The 19,678-nt window shown below is 36.0% G+C and overlaps 1 protein-coding gene across 7 annotated transcripts in view; it reads right to left on the reverse strand.

Annotated features, from left to right (window-relative positions):
* Window positions 1-19,678, reverse strand: part of LOC133518783 (protein bunched, class 2/F/G isoform-like) — a 187,394-nt gene that overhangs the window by 125,393 nt on the left and 42,323 nt on the right. Inside the window, exon 2 of one of the 7 annotated variants that reach the window (XM_061852484.1) lies at window positions 188-211. The exons of the other annotated variants lie outside the window; for them this stretch is intronic. Within the exon in view, the coding sequence (XP_061708468.1) occupies window positions 188-211 (24 nt within the window). The remainder of the gene's footprint in view (window positions 1-187; window positions 212-19,678) is intronic. 7 annotated transcript variants of the gene reach the window in all.

Consider the following 19,678-nt stretch of genomic DNA (forward strand, 5'->3'; position numbering starts at 1 on the left):
GTGTGAGGTTGAGTTTTGAAAGCCGCAATTGGTTAAGATGCGAGTTAGTGAAAGTAACTTGTTTTGATTACGATGAACTACGATTGGTGACGTCAGTGAAACATTGTGATGTGGGTTCTAGTAAATGTTTCTGCCGCGTCGTTAGGGATTCGTCTCGACGCGTCACTTTTATCAGCTAATGACTCACGGTGTGCGTCGCAAACTGCAGTACCTGTAACAGAAAGTTGGCCAGTTAGTGCATTCATTAGAGCGGCTTAACCCTTGTTCTACCAATGACGTACGCTACAGAGCATCATATATTTCATATTATATACATTTTGTTTTCTTTTTGACGTAAGGTAGATAAAAGTGAGGTTGAAGACTCCAAAAACTCTTTATAGGGCTTTGCGAAAATAGGGGTGGACTGCAGTGCAGGGGATACAAAGTATAATACTTTGACTTATTGTAAACATAATTACTCTTTAATATTTTGTTAATACTAAAAAGGAACGCGCAGACCGAATCTACCCTTAAAACCCAATACAAAAAAAAGGATATTTGACATACATTTGAAAGGTCAGGTGCAGGTGATTGAATACAAATAGGGGTCAAACTAGGTACCCGGCAATGTTAGAAGGGTGGCTATTACTTACAAGGGGAAAATAAAAATAATGTTATTCAGGTGTGTATGTAAGCGGTGGTGGCCGAGTGGATATGACGTCCGACTTTCAATCCGGAGGTCGTGGGTTCAAATCCTGGCTCGTACCAATGAGTTTTTCGGAACTTATGTACGAAATATCATTTGATATTTACCACTTGCTTTTCGGTGAAGGAAAACATCGTGAGGAAACCTGCATGCATCTGCGAAGAAATTCAAAGGTGTATGTGAAGTCCCCAATCCGCATTGGGCTAGCGTGGGGACTATAGCCCGAGCCCTCTCGCGCATGAGAGGAGGCCTGTGCCCAGCAGTGGGACGTATATAGGATAAATTATTATTTTTTTTATTCAGGTGTGTTTGTGTAGGTGTACCTTTGAAATAAGTCATTCGAACACAAGTTGGTACTTAATTTCATTTAAAATAATGCGCAATAACATACTTGACATTGTGTTTATATTTGTAAAAAAAATCCCAATGGGTTATCCACTCATACTGATAGATTCCACCTAAAATTTGATAGATCAAATGTCCATAGCTGATTATAGATTTTTAAGACGTGTGATAAAATATGTATGTAACAAAACTATAAGATAAACAACAGAAACACCGTCGGAAAGTTTCCAAAAAAAAAACTAAAATTTTCTCATATTTTTGTATGGGGATCGAAATTTTCCATTTAGGTAAAAAATTATGTTTCCTTTTAGTGCGGCTCCTAAGCCTCTACTATGGTCTAGTCAAGTGTAAAAATATGGGTGTACACATCTTACTCAAAAATATGTCCCATAGCATCTTATTCCAGTGTAATAAGAGTGTAGTACCATATTTATGAGACGATTCTTTCGATACATATTTTTGCACTTGACTGTCGGTCCCATCCGGTAGAAAGCACATAACTTGGCATGCATATAGCTTTTAGGTTTATAAGAATAAAAATAGAAGTAGAAACACGCCGAGAAGTTATTCCCCCCCCCCCCTTTTAAAATTTTAGTTTTTATCAATTACTGAAAACTGAAAGCTACAATGAAAATGTCTAGGAGAAGTATATTTCCCATAAAATTCTCTAAAATTTTGTCTATGGAGGTATATAGCTAAGACTTATAATTTTCAAATTATGCTTAATTTCTCCTTATAATATTTGCGTCCGACGATTAGTGGGGCAAGGCAAACATTACATTATAATAATCTTAAAATAAATAATTACTACAATACAATAGAGATGTATAGTCTCTATGGTTAAAAACACATTAAATCTGGAGATGTAAAAGGTCCCCAATGTCAGAGTATTATATATTTCCTGTGAATTTTTTCTGAAAACTCCATGAATTTTTCCAACTGTTTGGTAACTTTCCGCAAATTGCGCATCTGTAGTCAGAAACCATATTTCTCTAAATAGAATTTCTCTGTAGACACATAATATAAAATGAATCGCATTGGAAATATTTTCAACTCGCCTATTTATGTTCATAAATCCTCATCTTTACAGGTTATGGATAGTGTACCTATAAAGCTTCTAACTAAGCCGTAAGCCGCCTAGCCTTGCTAGCTCGTGGTTCGATACCCCTTATAATTTGCCAAGTGCGTGTCGGTAGGGTGAAAAACCCTGGAATGCGGTGCAGGTTCAAGAACTTGACTTTGCTAATTAAGCGTTCAACACACTGGGGGATCCACAGGTATTTTTAATAGATTTTGTTTAAGCGGAGGAATTATGATATCGTGGAATTTTTATTGAAAATAGTACTAGAAATGTTATACTACACAATGCGGGCTTAAAAAGACATACGTTTCGTCACAACTGCCAGGATTTATTAAGGATTAATTACTCCTACATTTTGAAATGTAAATGACTAAGAATAATCGCAACTAAGGCAAGTGATTTTGCGTTCAACTGTCGCCTCGACAAAATTTTCACTAACAACAAAAAACTTGTGTAAATAAATGAAATCATACATAGCCCAGGCAAGGCACAAACTACTTATATGTATATTAGAAGCTTCTACTTAGAACTCTGGCGCTTGCATTACCGCGAGAAAAACTAGCCTATGTGATCCAACAGTAATTGATAAAATGGTCATTATTTTTATAGCACTAAGGTACTTCATGAGGGTTCCGTAGTCAACTAGGAACCCTTATAGTTTCGCCATGTCCGTCTGTCTGTCTGTCTGTCTGTCCGAGGCTTTGCTCCGTAGTCGTTAGTGCTAGAAAGCTGAAATTTGGCATGGATATATAAATCAATAAAGCCGAGAAAGTCGTACAATAAAATCTTTTTTTTTTTTTTATGGTACTTCCCCTACACGTAAAGTAGGGGTGATTTTTTTTTTGCTTCAACCCTACTGTGTGAGCCTAATTCGTCCCTCTATAAGGGCTGGGGAAGTACAGGATGGCCTAAAAACACGTTAACAAGGAATGTCATGAGTTTCGTTATAGACGGCAGTCTCCAATAATAACACTGATTAAACTTTCACAATTGTTGCACATTTTTAAACGTCGGAGGTAAATTTCAAACATAATCGCTATTAAGTAAGCCTTGTCTTCAATAAGCATGTGTAGAAAGTTTGATAAGAGGCCTGGGTCCTATATGGCTAATGTATATTTGTGTAAGATATACTATTATAGTAGTCTCGACTTGTGTCTATTTTCATATTCACGCTTTACAATCCTGCATCAAACGAATTATTTCTGTTTAGCCCAATGCCAATGGTTGGCTGGTAGAGAATGCCTCGAGGAGTTAAGTCCATCATTTGTACTCTTTTTTGTTTTAATTTGTGCAATAAAGTTTCAATAAATAAATATATTACACGGTTGAAATGTAACGACAAAAAACTCTTGAGATCGTTTCATCGTTCAAGTCAAGACATGACCGCGAGCAAACCAGATTAGTCATCAAAAATATGTTACTACAATACGTACAAAGTTGAGAAAAAAGTACGCCACGCAACATTGGTTATCAATTAGCAAATGTGATTAAAATTAACCTTTACACTTTTCACAAATCGGTGCTTAACCGCCGATATGAAAGTGTCGCAATCCTGATAGTGTCAATAGGTTAATAATTAATATATTTAGGCCCTCAGCACACGGCGCGTAAGCGTAAGAGACGCGTAAGCATATTGTAAAAACGTTACGAGTACGAGACGCGTAGAGTTCTGGGGTTGAAATCATGGCGTCGCTGGCGTCAGATATCTTCGGCGGATGTATCGACGATCTTATTTTCTCGTCAGATGAAGATTTTTTATTGTTTGATTATGTCAGAAGTTGTTTTTTACGCCTGTATTACGCTACGACGTTTCGTGTGCGGGCTTGTTTGAAGTTGTTCGTGCTCTGCTCGTAGCGCTCTTGTTGCACGCGCGTATTACAATAGGCTTACACTTACGCTCCGTGTGTTGAGGGCCTTAGTCTTCATTTTATTTATACAGCAGCTAAATAAACGTGACACATCTCTCATCTAGCAGACGTTACTTTTTGGCTATAAACAGGTATTCCCCTTATCAATTAGGTGCGGTATTCTCCCAATATATTAAACTCACCCTGCACCGTCCCCAAATTATATTACCTCATGTCCGAATAGTGCACTTTAAAATTAAACTATCTTTGTTTTTACGAATAAAGATAGTATAAATAAATAATAAGTATTATTACGATTGTCAGTAAAAATTATTACGTCAAAATGTATTTCCAATATTTTACTTTGTAATTCTCACCACAAATTTAAGGAGCATTTTTTGAGGAAACGTCAGTACACCACGGAACTAAAAGCGAGAGTTTATCCGTACAAAAATGTCGCGAAAAACAGAAAAAGTAGACGCTTCGTACTACAAATACAAAAGACGACACTTGAAATAATAAACACGAAGTAATAAATACGATACAGTTAATAAAGTATTTAACTTGGTTTAGTAAACTCGAGATACAATCGTAATTGGGGGCGCGTGTGATTCGCTCCATTAGGTAGTTCCTAGACAACACGGCGATTTTGTAGATGTTCGTCAAATTAATTAAGAACAAAGTTTAGCAGACAAGTGAAAAATGAAAACGAATCTTCATACAAATTTGTAGACGCTTTAGGACCTAGGTGCTACAAATACAAATGATAACAATAAATACGATACAGATAATAAAGTAACTATTTTCTAAGTTGGTTTGTAGACGATCGTCAAATTAATTAAAAACAAAGTTAAAGCACAGACAAATGAAAAATAAAGACTTCATCTTCATAGAAAGTTAAAAAAATCGTGTGCTTTAGAATGTTCACTTATAGTTGTATGGTGTTATTCATTGCAAGCCTCAATCAGCTCATAATATTTGTTTAATTTTTTTTGTATCCGTAATAGTTTTTTTTCGCAAAAAATAATGTTTAATCAGAACAGGAAACTCACTTTTCTCCATGTTTGCAAACCGCGTAGTAATGTTTTTTCATAGTTGTCAAAAAAAAGTAAGCATGCGAACTGGCTGAAAATATACAATTTACTTCCAAAAAGGTTTCCAAATTGTCATAATTAAATTTGTGAAAATAATAGCTTGAATATAATTTTTACCAGACTTATCACTCAACCCTGGTACAAAAAATAACTAATAACAAATATAAGGGAATAAACTAACCACTTCAACAGGCTTCGGACAGAGAAATAAGCTAAAATAACATCTATTATTTTGCTTTTAGAGAGCTAAGTAGATAACATTGCGCTTTTATGACAAAGATCTCATTAGGTAAGTGAGAAGCGTACTAGATATAAACAATGATGAGGCATTGAAAGTACACAGATTGAAAGTCTTTATCATTTACTCTCTCTGTTCATTTACGATCAGTAACAATTGGAGACATCTTTCGTAACGATAAAATGCAATAAGAGAATTAGGTCCGGCAACGCCCAATGACTCGAATGACGCGCCTAGGCCAGACAGAAAGGCAGGCACTTCAGGCGGCTATTACAACAAATATGTCTATTAGTCAGGCACGGACAATCAATACGCTTTTAGCTGGGAAAATATTTAGGTTGGATAATATTTCAAATGTCGTCGGTTGTGCCTTGTGCCCACATTTAGAGGACAAGCAATAGGCATGGTCATTTTTCTTTAAGGATAATGTAAACCGCTTTAAATTATATCAAAACAGGGCTATAACCGCGTAAACTGAAGTTCGCATATACTAGAAAGTGTATATATACTAGGTACACTTTGTTTTCTTCGCGTAACCGGTGAAAAAACACAAAAACTCTAAATAAACGTGACGTGACGGGAAAGCATTAATTTTCAGAAGTTGGTTTTTTTGGACGTGCCGAGAAAGCATTAATTTCCAGTTCGTTTGCAAAACGACAAAGTCATAATTCGACGAACGAAAGATATAAAAATTATTCATGTTGAATCCTCAGGTGGCACATATTGCTAAATGTTATGACAACGGAACACCTGCTAATTACGCGTCACAAAGGCATTTAACGGAAACGCACATCAATCAAAAATAATACAAGTACAATAGTCAGTAATTCGTATAGGACGTTGTGCCTTACGTAAATCTGTGAGGAAATAATCAATATAAATCATGAAGCCAAACTTGGTACTCGAAATTAAACAGTGTCCATATAAGAAGCATGAATTGCATCGAACTCATTGCACAAATGAATCATCAGGGTTACACAAGGAAGACATTATTTATGGTGTTTGACCTAATGACACCGGCACGAGTTCGCTTAAGGTGTTCTACTTTAGCATTGCCTCTGATCCTTGTCACAAATTCGTGGCATCATTACATCAAGGATGCTGGTCACCTCCTTAATTCACAAATAAGGTAATGACTGGACAATAACAGTCTCAAGAATTTCCACATAACCAACAACTAACCACTTGAACAGGTTTAGTATCAACGAAAATCAGCCTTGGAAATTATATTGACCTTCCAAGCGGTCTTATAATTAGTAAATCCGTCGCCACGCCATACTATAGCTTAAAACACATTTTGTGTGTGCGTGAGAAAAGAAAATCTACATACTCGTAGTTGCCAAATACTTTAGCGAAATTAAATAATTTAGCTACCAGTAATAGTGCAATTTTATGTTTAAATAATGTTGCTAAAAGTAAGTGATGGTGATAAATTTGTATTCTATTATATAGTTTCAGGCTTTGGTGATGAAGAGAAGAAATACAAAATCTCACTCAGACAGCGGATGTTCTATTTGAGTGTAGAGATTCAATTGAAAAATGCACGTCCATCATAATCGGCAAATAACTGGGTCGCCCGGCGTGCCGAGGTTAATAGTTGTAAGGTTACACAAATTATCCGTAAGTTTATCTATTAAGATCATATCAAATCATGATAATCTTTCCCATTTACTCCTAGAAGAGGTAGTCTAAAATATGACACGTAAAAAAATTAAGCAGCCACGTTTCTCTCAAGCTGTAAGCGAAAGGATAATTTATCGTTTACGGAAGATTTACAAAAAAAGTATTGCAATAGAACGGCATTCGCAATCAAAAGGATTTATCAGTAAATCGATTACCGATTGCAAAAGCAGCGAAAACATAAGTTTAAATGCAGGAAGCAACTGCAACGTGCGACCGGTTCACATTGTCACGCGAGAACCGACGCCGGCTTAAAGTTTCGGCAACGCCATTTGCACATACTTGATTAATGTATCTATTAGAATCAAAACACGAAACTGACTCGATTAGAAGCATTTAGTGATCCAATTGATAATAAATTAACCACGTTGCACAAATTTGGAACGATACGAAAAAACCGGGCAAGTGCGAGTCGGACTCGCGCACAAAGGGTTCCGTACCATTATTTATAAAAACGGCAGAAAAATTATGTTTGTTGTATGGGAGCCCCCCTTAAATATTTATTTTATTCTGTTTTTAGTATTTGTTGTTATAGCGGCAACAGAAATACATCATCTGTGAAAATTTCAACTGTCTAGCTATCACGGTTCATGAGATACAGCCTGGTGACAGACGGACGGACGGACAGCGAAGTCTCAGTAATAGGGTCCCGTTTGACCCTTTGGGTACGGAACCCTAAAAACGAAACAGATGTCCGTTAAAATCTACAAACAAAAATATCTTTTTAGTTTCATGAACAACGTTGTTGTTGTTGTAGTCTTCTCTAGATTTGAAAAGAACCACAAAACATCAAATAACCCACGTTTTTTATGAGAAAATCATTACACATTTCGTTAGCTCATAGTTTACACTAAACTGCAGTTAGAAATTCGCGTAAGCGTGTCATATGTATAAGCTTTTTGCGTGGTTATATTTTAGGCACAAGTTTGTTTTTACAGACATCATCAATGACAGGCATGCCAAGATTTTTATCGTCTTCATAAAACAGTAGATTTATAGAGTTATATAAATTCGTAGAATTCCACGTGAGCACCAGTGCGTTGCATCTATGCTTAAAGATAAGAAGGAAGAAGTGAACATAGACAAGTTTGCCGTCAGCAGTTTCCGTCTTGAGGAGACGACTATTGTAAATATTTTGCACAAGTTTCGCATAAAACCGCTTTACTACACAGAAAACCACTTCGACAGACAGACAGCGCGGTGTTCTCGAACATTTGTTTAATCATGCGACTTGACGACTGTGATGTAGATTTAGACACCGTTGTAGTCGCAATTGTTTATTTTCGCTGAAGATTTGCATGCTAAGACATATATGCTTTTTATTTTATTATTTAGTAGCAATTGCAAACGAGTTTGAACCCATTAATATAGAAACGAAGCTTGTTCAAAGGAGAATTATGCAAAACTAAGGATTCAAATATGTAAATAATTTGACTAATAAAAAGGTTAGGTTGGAATTGGAAGGATCATTGATTTACTCATGTTATCCTTGAGTTGTCGATAGATCACTTGTTCAACGAAATATGAATAAATCTAACAAGTTTAGGCGCAAATAAATCATATCTGTCAATATTAAGGAACTTCAGGTTTATTGAATTATTGCATACTATAAACTTTGTTGATAGGTGATTTCTGTTTTGGAATTTCTCCGAATAGTTTGAGGTGGGTAGTTCTGGTAGTAATAATATACATTTCGAGGGCCCTTAGGATTAGCCATTTACTTTCTGAAGAGCTTTTTCGGCCATATCCATTTGTCATGAGCTTTGAATTCTTTTGGTTCCAGATGACATGCTCCAAAATCCTTCACATATTAGGTTTCTTAAGACTCTTCCTCTTCGCCACACATTCGACAATCGGTGTTTTCAGAGTGTTCCATCTTGGCCGTCTCCTTTGACCACGTAATGGCCTGTAAACACCCCTGTTATAATTTGGAGTCGTCTTTTGCTAAGTTTCCACAGCTTTTTGCTCCAACCGAAGTCTAATTTTGGCATAAAAAGCTTTGAGTGTTTTAGACCCGTCAAACTGTCTGGTTGTAATCATCATGGTCAAATATTTTATTTACTAAAAAAATATATGAACAGTTGTATCAGCTTAGACAAATCGCACACAAAAATTAATTAAATAAGAATGGATGTCATGGCCAAGTAGGTATAATATAAATGTTAAATAGAAATATTGGAAATATAAGTTTGAAATATCGGAAATTTGACGACTGGTTTGGCCTAGTGGGTAGTGACCCTGCCTACGAAGCTGATGGTCCCGGGTTCAAATCCTGGTAAGGGCATTTATTCGTGTGATGAGCATGGATATTTGTTCCTGAGTCATGGGTGTTTTCTATGTATTTAAGTATTTATAAATATTTATATATTATATATATCGTTGTCTAAGTACCCTCAACACAAGCCTTATTGAGCTTACTGTGGGACTTAGTCAATTTGTGTAATAATGTCCTATAATATTTATTTATTTATTATTTATTAGTACTTATTAATATTTGAATTTAATTTTCGGAGAAACTCAACATTAATGTGTGCAAAGAGATAAGTTTAATTAAAAGCAGCAGCTGACGTTTCATGTACAAAACAAGACTAGATAATGTTCTTCGAGACGAAATTTAAGATTATTTTAAACCTCCAAAATGATCTACTGTAAAAACGACAAAATCATCAGGAAGCACATAACACTGAAGGAATGTATTTTTGTATTATTGCAATTAATTAATTTCCTCAGCTCATTTAAGGCCGGTCTTGTCATGAGAAGTGATTAATTAAAATGAGAAACAAACGGCCGTAGTCCCTAGTCATCGGCGGCGGGCATTGAGACAGTTTCGTAACACGCCGGTGCGCAGGCGCCATTCTCAGACGCCACTGACACAGTGAGCGCCATAGGATAAAAAGAGCGTGTACCATTGCCAACTTTTTTCACATGGCCGCACGCAAGTGGACGTATTAAATTCTACGACAGCCAAGTGATAGGTTTTGATATTATTTGCACATTACGGATTATTCGGATAACGGATGATTATTGCTCATTAATTGATATGAACTTTTCTTTCGATGCGATGCTTTCGAGCGATACACAACGTCGTCGAGGACAGCTGAACTGGCTGTCGTATATAATTTACTCACCTAGTAACTAAAATTATTAAAGCAAAAATTGCAAACAATTGTTGGCTACTAATAACAAAGGCACTTTTTTAAATCAGGTAAGTTGAGAGATAGCCCATGGAATTGGTACATTTTACCTAACATCAAATGAGGTAGTTCAGTTTTTTTAATATGTTGACAATGATGAAATGGTAATAACAAATCCAAGTTTTCGACCTCGAAAGCCCTTGGGATCATTGTAAAGTACATGAAAATCCATTATATTTCATGATTTTATTCAGGTTTTGTAATTTTTTTCCACTAAGAACCGGAGTTACGGCAAAAGTCACTACGCAAACTTTTAAGATCATGATATTTGCTATTAATTGACTATAATTTAATCTTAGTAAGCCAAATAGTTTTTAAGATACGGCTTTTCAAAGGTTTGCAAAATTTTGAACTAACTGTAACTGCAAAAAAGGTTGTACCAGCAGTTGTGGTTGCAGGAAAGCAGGACTCAAATGCTCAGCTGTTTGCAACTACAGCAATGGTCAATCCTGCGAGAACATACAGGACCGGAGATGTGTGCCGACATTGAAAAACCATTCATTGATAATCCACCATCAAATGACGATATTGACCGGCCTTGTCAGGTTGACGAAGAAATGCTGACCACACATACTGGCCGCAAAAAGAGTGCTGTGGATTCAGAGGACCAGCTTGATTCATAAAAGATATACAAGAGATACGAATTATAACAATTTCCCCGCTGTACTGTATATTATAAACACAAAGAACCGGAGGGCTTTCGAGGTGGAAAACTTGGATTTGTCATTACTATTTCATCACTACCAATATATATACAAAAGCGGCCAAGTGCGAGTCGGACTCGCCCATGAAGGGTTCCGTACCATTTATGACGTTTTAAAAAAAACTACTTACTAGATCTCGTTCAAACCAATTTTGCATGGTAATGTATATCATATATTTTTTTTTAGTTTTATCATTCTGTTATTTTAGAAGTTACAGGGACACACAACACATTTTACCACTTTGGAAGTGTCTCTCGCGCAAACTATTCAGTTAAGAAAGAAATGATATTAGAAACCTCAATATCATTTTTGAAGACCTATCCATAGATACCCCACACGTATGGGTTTGATGAAAAAAAAATATTTTCGGATTTCCGTTCTAAGTATGGGAACCCCCAAAATATATTGTTTTTTTTTTTCTATTTTTGTGTGAAAATCTTAATGCGGGTTATAGAATACATCTACTTACCAAGTTTGAACAGTATAGTTCTTATAGTTTCGGAAAAAAGTGTCTTTGACATAAACGGACAGACAGACGGACATGAAGAATCTATAGGGTTCCGTTTTTTGGCATTTGGCTACGGAACCCTAAAAACAGAACTACCTCATTTGATGTAAGGCAATACCTCTTTTTTGGTATGATTTCCATGTATTAAGAAGGAAAAACGTTTTTAGAACACACAAGTTTGGGACAATTTTAAAAATAAAATATGAGCCTCGAGAATTTTGCCGTGTTTGATCACCTTTAGTTGTAACATAATATACACATTGTTTTTAGTAGGGTCTGTTTCTCTATCTCATTTTTTCAAACATTTTCTATAATTTTAATAAAATAAAATTAATCGGCTTTGTAACTCCGTTTTTATCATTGTATCTTGTAGTAATCTGAAAATCTCATTCAATACTTTACACCGTTTATCAGATACGTGTGCAAAATCACGGAATATCTCGTTCTGATAAATAAACCCTACGTCAAAATAGTTTTTGAAGTATCATAGTTGAAATGTTCAATTTTTTTTTTAATTTATTTGAATCAAAAGACTACAAAAAGCCTTAAACTACTAATCTGCCAAACTGCAGTACAGTTTGTTGGCAGAAAAAACTAAATCTACCCTTCATCAACTAGTAGGTATTATAATTATTAATAACTATAGCCGCTTTTGCATACGTATGTATATTGAAACCTTGGTATGTTAAAACTTAAACTTCAGAGTGGTTATCACATACTGTTATTGATCACAGGTCATTGTATTATGTAATTCAAGCTAACATTAATATTGTAAATTAAAATAACTGCTAAGTTTAAGCTAGTTATTAGTTTAGTTTAGTCGCTGTAGAACCCTTGCCAATAAATGATTTTACACATATAACCGAAACAAGCCTGTCCATAGACCGAATTAAATATATAGGTAGTTGATATTAAAACACGAATAGCACTCTTAGTTATGCCATATGGATGAGTTGCGAGCATATCATGTGCCAATTTATTTAGTATATAGAAGCCGTAGATTACCGCGTACGCATAAGCTTGTCATCAGAGGATTTATTATTAGACTCGGATATTATAGGCACAAGTTGAGTAATTGATATTTAAGGACCGGTGCGTCCCATCGGCGCCAAACTGTCATGATCATGATACTCGTACTAGTCGTTGTTTCTATGTACTGCTTTTTGGACGAACGAACTTTCGTAGCAAATCGTGATCATATTTTTATTGTACAAGATACTTAAACTACTGTATCTGCCAAGAAAACCCACTTTTAAGTTCGAATGATCATGAAAAGTTTCTTACATCAAATGTACCATAATAATCTTCTCGATGGGCAAACATGGAGTCTACAACAAGGTTATGTAATGGTAAGCTAATTATATTAAATAAAGAAATATCTGGACGAATTAAATTAAAATATTCTTAAAACACAAAAGAGAGCAGCTAATGCCTACTATAATTATTTGTTTTAAGCTGTATACTTTTTCTTAACATCAATGCAAAAAGAAAAGCTGAAAATATTGCTCCAAATTCCTGAACATTTATTAGATGTAGTATAATGGAGACTAGACAGGTAGAAAGTCAGAAATTCAGGAAGAGTTATACTTTTAAAAAGTACTCCCGTGCCAACTGGGTCACTTGTGTCTCACATTATGTCAAGACGATATACCAAATGTGTTCGTTTTGCGTAAAAATTCATAGAAATAGTTCTACGTCATTCACGAACAGCCGCAATTTAACGATATTTTACGCCATTCAAACAAAAAGGTGGCGTATAATATCAGCTTGTTGATAACGCACGTACGAAAACGAAGCCGGTTGTTATCATTTATTTCCATCAAATCCAATATTGCAAAAAAGGTAATCTAATATCTGTAGTTCATAACAGCGTGTGACGTTCGCTTGGTCTGAGATGTCTGGTCCATGTCTACTTTGCTTTCATTTCATGTTGCGTGCCATTTGAGTGATAATCTATTTTACCCATTTTATTATTAATTAGCCGTCAAATAACTTTCAATCGATCTTTTTCAAATTTAAACGGAGCGTTAAGGGAGTCACACGACGAAATAACGAATTATAAATCGTAATTTTTTTTAGGTAGTTGTGGGGACTTAGGAAATTGTAAATTTATTAAAATTTCTGTACCATGGCGATATCTAGTTAGTTTCGGTTTCACTAATAAAAATATTATGCAGATTTCACTAATGAACTGATACCAAACAAAATAAGTGTTTTCTAAAAGTAACCTGCATTATCTTCCATATTGGTTGCCATATTGTTTTATTGGGCAACTTACGGCCTGATTCGAACTTTAAGATACGTCAAACATTTGCTGAAGATACAATATGGATTGGATATGTCAGTGTTAAAAGTAACGTTTTTGTTTGAAGCAACGTCACTTTTGGCACTGACATATGAATCCATATCGTATATTCAGCAAATGTCTGCGTATCGTTAAGTTCGAATGGGGCCATTAGTTTCTTTTATTAGGCTGCAAATAAATAAATACAATACAAAAAGATTTTGTTCGTAATTCGCAGTAAAAAAAGTGATGTGTTAAGAATAACCCAATCGTTATAATCAGATAAAATAAATGCGAGTGACCGTAAAAATCGCCAGTATAGTAGCGGTAGCATAAAATAACCCAGAATGAGTTGCTGAAAGAGGAGAGGCCCTGCACAGTAGCAGCAAAAATAGCAAGCAAAAATATTTAATGATCAAATCGGCCATCGAACGAAGGACACAGGCGCGCTCCGCACATAATACACGAAAGAAAGCAGACAGCCTGCAGACAGTACACAAAGGCATACTACAACTGGGTTAATTGAAGACAACAGCCACCGCCCGCGGCCGAGAGATCCGATCTCTGCGCAAATTAATACTGTACTAAACTATTCATTCGGAATTATGGACGACAGCGTCGTTCAATGTAATTAGGGTTACCAGTTGGCAGGCGTCCGGATATTTCCTGTTAGGCCAGGATTTTCAAGCGAGAATTTTAGTAATTTGTTACCATTGCGACCGGAATAAGGAAATGCCAGTAAATTAGTAGACAATAGTCCATGACTCAGTTTCTGATGGTTAAATGATATAGTTCATGTCATCCGCGATGACGCGCAGATTTATCAAATCTAACCTTTAATGACATGACATTACGAGTCAAGGCACGCGTCGTCGTGAATGACACGATCTATAGCAACGAAACACGACAGATAGTTTTACAACTTTTATTGTAATTATACATGTAATATGCCTTGAAATTGGTATCTAATTTAATTTAACATAAAAAATTGTTTTCGCAAATGTGTACAAATCGATTTAAATGATTCGAAAAGACCTCTGAAGAGACAGGTACCAATTTCGTTTGAAAATCGAGGAATAAGCAGTAAGCAGCAATTTTAGACATTGGTACCTGGTAACCCTATCGAAAAAAACAACACTCGCTATCGAAAAATTAATCGCCACAGCTTTAGTACCCGGTATTACATTTTTACGTTCAAAACGAGAGAAAGTTTTTTTATAAACGCTTTATATATTTTTTCCCAATTCCTAGTCAATCTCAAGTTTAACTTGATCTATCGCTTTATTTTACGGGGCTATTTGGGAAACTTTCTCTAGTGCACAGGTCTGCAATGCGACATCTTTGTACATTGATTTCTAACGGTGTTACGTCATAAATCTATTCAGCTTTCGGCCTTGTTTCGGCACGATCCTGAATAGATTTAGTCGTTTCGTAGGCCTACGATTGTTGCGTTAATTGTGCTAACGAAATGATAAAAAATCCTCTGTCTGACACCAGTAGATAGATAGAAAGTTACCATGATTTATCTTGTCAATCCTTCTCTTAATTGCAAATGTACGGATATTTGAATAAACTGACGAGTGCTTTGTCCTAATTACGGCTAGAAAGTGTGCTTTTGTGCCGTTTACGGCTAAATATGGCCAATTTTAATGCAAAGCGTGGCGGCCAACAATACAAACAGTACAATAATGCCAGGTAAACGGTACACGGCTTCCTGGCTGGCGGACAATCGCCGAATACTAAGCGCGGTTTCGAAATCGCAAACGATATGTGCAAAGTGCTTAGAAGCAGAAGAAATTGCATGGAATCTAAAGAAGTAAACATTTTGTATGACCACTAACATTTTCAAAATTCATTATACATTAAATGAATTTCTCGGCGAACGCAAATTTGTGTGATAGACATTTTATCTGGCTCAGGATCCCCGATGAGTGACAGTATGAGTCATAAGATTTATTTAATTATCTTTGGATCGGAAAATGGCTCAGCAAGGAGAAAATAGTCAAACTATTACCTACCAAAATTTGTTTTTAGATTATGCTTTATAGTTACGGATCTCGTGGTCAAGTTACTTTATTTAAACAGGGATATCTCTTTCACTCACTTTACTTCTGTTTGAGCGAGATCATACATTTATGGGGGACACAAGGCCAGTAGAGTAGGTAGCAGGACTCTAGTTCTACTCTAATCTCATTCATTTCTACGCCCACGTCAGTTAACTAAACCAGACCAAAGTTCAATAACATGTAAAAGTGAAATCGGTACAGAGTGTAAGTGCCTAAAAACTTAGACAATAGCTGATGAGTGATGACTCATTTTTGATGACATCATTGTATTGAGAGAATCGTCTCAATTCTCTGTCTGCTTGGAGGTAATAATTTAAAATATTGCCATTAATTGAAGACTTGAGATGAGAATGTACAAAATAGGTATATGTATGTTTTTTAGATACTATAAGCAAAACATTAAACCAACTTTTTAACAATATTGACGCTTCTAATAGGCGTTAAGCGTTAATGATACATAACCAAAAATGGTACACCATTATACTTCTGTCTGTGCAAGCGTTCTGTTTTAATAAAGAGAATGCTACGGTAGCCGATAACCCAAAAAATACTGTGTAATTCAAGTATAGTCTGTTCAATATTAATATAAAATTATGTGCCTTAGCATAATTTGATATTGAATATTGAACAGACTATAATTGAATTAGTATCAGTTCGTAGGAAAACATAAATAACCACATTCATTGATAGCGTTGTGGAGAAGGCTGCGGCCAACCGTTCCGGGAAGCGGCCGCAGACGGTGAGCAGACGCCGGTGACGTCACGGAGTGACCGGCCAAATGGGGCAGCGGGCTGACACGGCTTTTGTTACTTTTAAAACGGTCGGCGGTTCTATTACGCGCTTTGGCTTACTTCATTTCTGTCCATCATTTTTTTGACACTTTTCTCTATTCTAAAAAAAACAGTAGCAGAACATTGTAACAGGTATAAATTATGATAAAAAATCAAGGAAGCATAAACTTCAAAGACAGTTGGCCGCGCGAAGGATCTGCCAATAACTAGTAATCTAAATAAATGAAACAACAAATTTCAAGGACAGGCGAAGCGTAAATAACCAAGACATTGCTCTTTATGGAAAACATTCGCATAACTTGCAGCTCTGCATGCGTAGAATCGTCAGAAAAACAAGTTGTTGGCCTTAAAAGAAAAAGTTAAAGGCCCATGCAGTGTCTACGGCCATTGATACAAGATACAAGTGGGTACCAAGGTCGCGGAGTCAATGTACTGCTTGCAGGACAAGACGCCACCTGTCTCCACCGCCAATGAGTACGCATAAATAATAATTATTGCGACAACACGGCTCCGCATGCAGAGATGGGCATTTCGTAATTGATTCCTGATTTCATGATTACTCGAAATTACTTTTGGAATCTGATTACCGGTTCCCAGATTACTTTGTAATCTGACTAGCTGATTACTAAGTACAATTACATTTGAGGAATCAGGAATCATGTGTTGGAATATTAAAATTACTAGTAATTGGGAACCAGTGTAGATTCGTTATTACAGGAATGGATTACTTGATTCCTTTCAGATTACTTCAAAATATATTTTGTTATACATAAAGCTATATTTCTGACTACAGACGTAAAGTATATTTCGATTTACTATATAGATGCATCTTATTTGTATCCGGTGTGCAGATTTCAAAAATTATGCCCATTTGAAATCCAAAATGGCCATCATTTTCGAAATCTGTATTCCCTAAAACCTATAAAACGACATCCATGACGATTTTTATGGCATACTGCATGGCCGCCATCTTGGATTCCAAAATGGGTATAATTTTTCGAAATCTCCACTCCCTAAAACCTACAAAACGACTTCCATGTCGACTTTTATGAGATACTGCATGGGCGCCATCTTGGATTACAAAATGGTCATCATTTTCGAAATGTGCACTCCTGAAAACCTATAAAACGATATCCATGACGATTTTTATCACGTAGTGCACGGCCGCCATCTTGGATTTCAAAATAATCATTATTTTACAGTAATTATAGAGTTTCACACATAAAATGTATTTGTCTTCTGGGATAAAAACGAAGGAAATTATTTTGACATTAAGTAATTGTAATTTAGTCTGGATAATATTACGTAATCAGATTACTCGAGTAATTGATTACCGAGGAATCACGATTACACTTGTAGTTAGATATATTCAATTCCGAAGGAATCAATTACGCAAGTAATCGGCGGGATTGAATACAGTAATTTAGATTACCAAAGGAATCGATCACTAAGGAATCATGATTACTGTAATGTAATGTGTAATTTAATTCCAAAAGTAATTGATTACGCCCAACTCTGTCCGCATGAGAAAAAGCGTTCCCGGGCGTTTTCTGTTTGCATGTAAATGACAGGCATAGGCCCGCGAATTCTTAGATGCCGATAAGCAGAAATGCCTGTCAGAACGTGGTTTTTAGCTTTTTTGTGATTCGATCGAAGTCAAGACACGCACATTCCAGCTGTGTATCTAACAAGTTTTATTTCGCCGAACAATTCCAATATGATGAACAAAGTATACACAAGATGGTGGTGTGGAATTACAAACGACTAGTCATTCACATTATGCATGTTTGATTTGAATTTTGAATACAATTCTCATTGGGCTCTAGCGTGCGCTGCAGCTAAAGAATGCACTTCCGCCAATCCCTAAAGTCGAAGCCTTGACTTGCGTTGGCGCACGCAAGACGGTTGTTACGTTCGTACATTGGGGCACCGTCGGAACCGAGCCCACACTACGTCATGGCTGGCTATTAATACACAGATCATAACAAATAACGTAAAAAGACTGTATCCTATGTACTGATATACTTTTATCTCAGCACTAATATATTTTGCGAGGGAGTAATGAAATATCTCGGGAGATGCAAAAATGTAGTTGACCAGTAGGGCTATGATGGTCGACTCTTTATCATTTGTCACCATTTCTGTCACGTTCTAACACGTATGTAAGCACGAAAGTGACGGGCATAGTGACAAATGATAAAAATGGAACCATGCTGCCACGGCTGGTTGACAAAGGTTGTTGTAGATTTAGTTTTTATTCGTTCTAAGTTAGATAAGTTCTTGGAAATTATAAGTCCAAAACAAGAAACTGGTGTTGCGAAGAAGAAGACTGTTGCGAAGTTTTATCTATCATACAACTTTTACTCGCAGAAGTTCTTCCCTGATGTGTTTTCCGATAAAAAATCTTAGGCACTTAAAAATAATCTTTTGGAGTAAAATGTATTCGCATATTCAAGATTACACAAGTGGATTAAACAAAAAACAAGGCCATTCCAACGCTATTGGTATCGCAGATACGAGTAGATATGGCATGAGTCGCGCTGTGAATCACGAGATTATTCCCGTAGGCGCGGGCACGGGGAGAAATTGTATATGTTTCCAGAAATGGAATGAAATGTATCTGGTAATATTCCAGAACTTTATTGGTGAGATTGCAAGGGCAGAGCACTAAAAGCGCAACTAAAGTGAGCATTAGAGGTACATTGACCTGTTAGTGAGGAAAAGTTATGGTCACTTACAGGATTTATTTATTTAAATTAAATCCATTTATAGCGGAAGTGCTTCAGAAAACCGTACAGATCTACAATATATACATATGACAAGAATATTATCTACTAACAGTAACAACTATATTAATTATGAAAATTGAAATTAAGATATTGAAGGAGTTCATGATTTATGAATATGACATTGACAAGTCCTATTTAAAACCGGAAAATATTATAAAGGTAAAGCAAACGGCACGTTATTAATACGTCTATTAACGCCTTCATTGAAACTATACGTTAAAACAGAAAAATCGGTTGTCTTACGTAACGACATTTCTCTAAATTTGCAATGTTTATACCGATGTGGACTGGCACTGATCCAATTGTGCTTTTTAATCTGTTAAATTCATTGAGAAGCTTTATTACCAGTACGAATAGATAGGGACGACCTCA

The sequence above is a fragment of the Cydia pomonella genome, chromosome 6 (assembly GCF_033807575.1).
Source record: "Cydia pomonella isolate Wapato2018A chromosome 6, ilCydPomo1, whole genome shotgun sequence".
Lineage (NCBI taxonomy): Eukaryota > Metazoa > Arthropoda > Insecta > Lepidoptera > Tortricidae > Cydia > Cydia pomonella.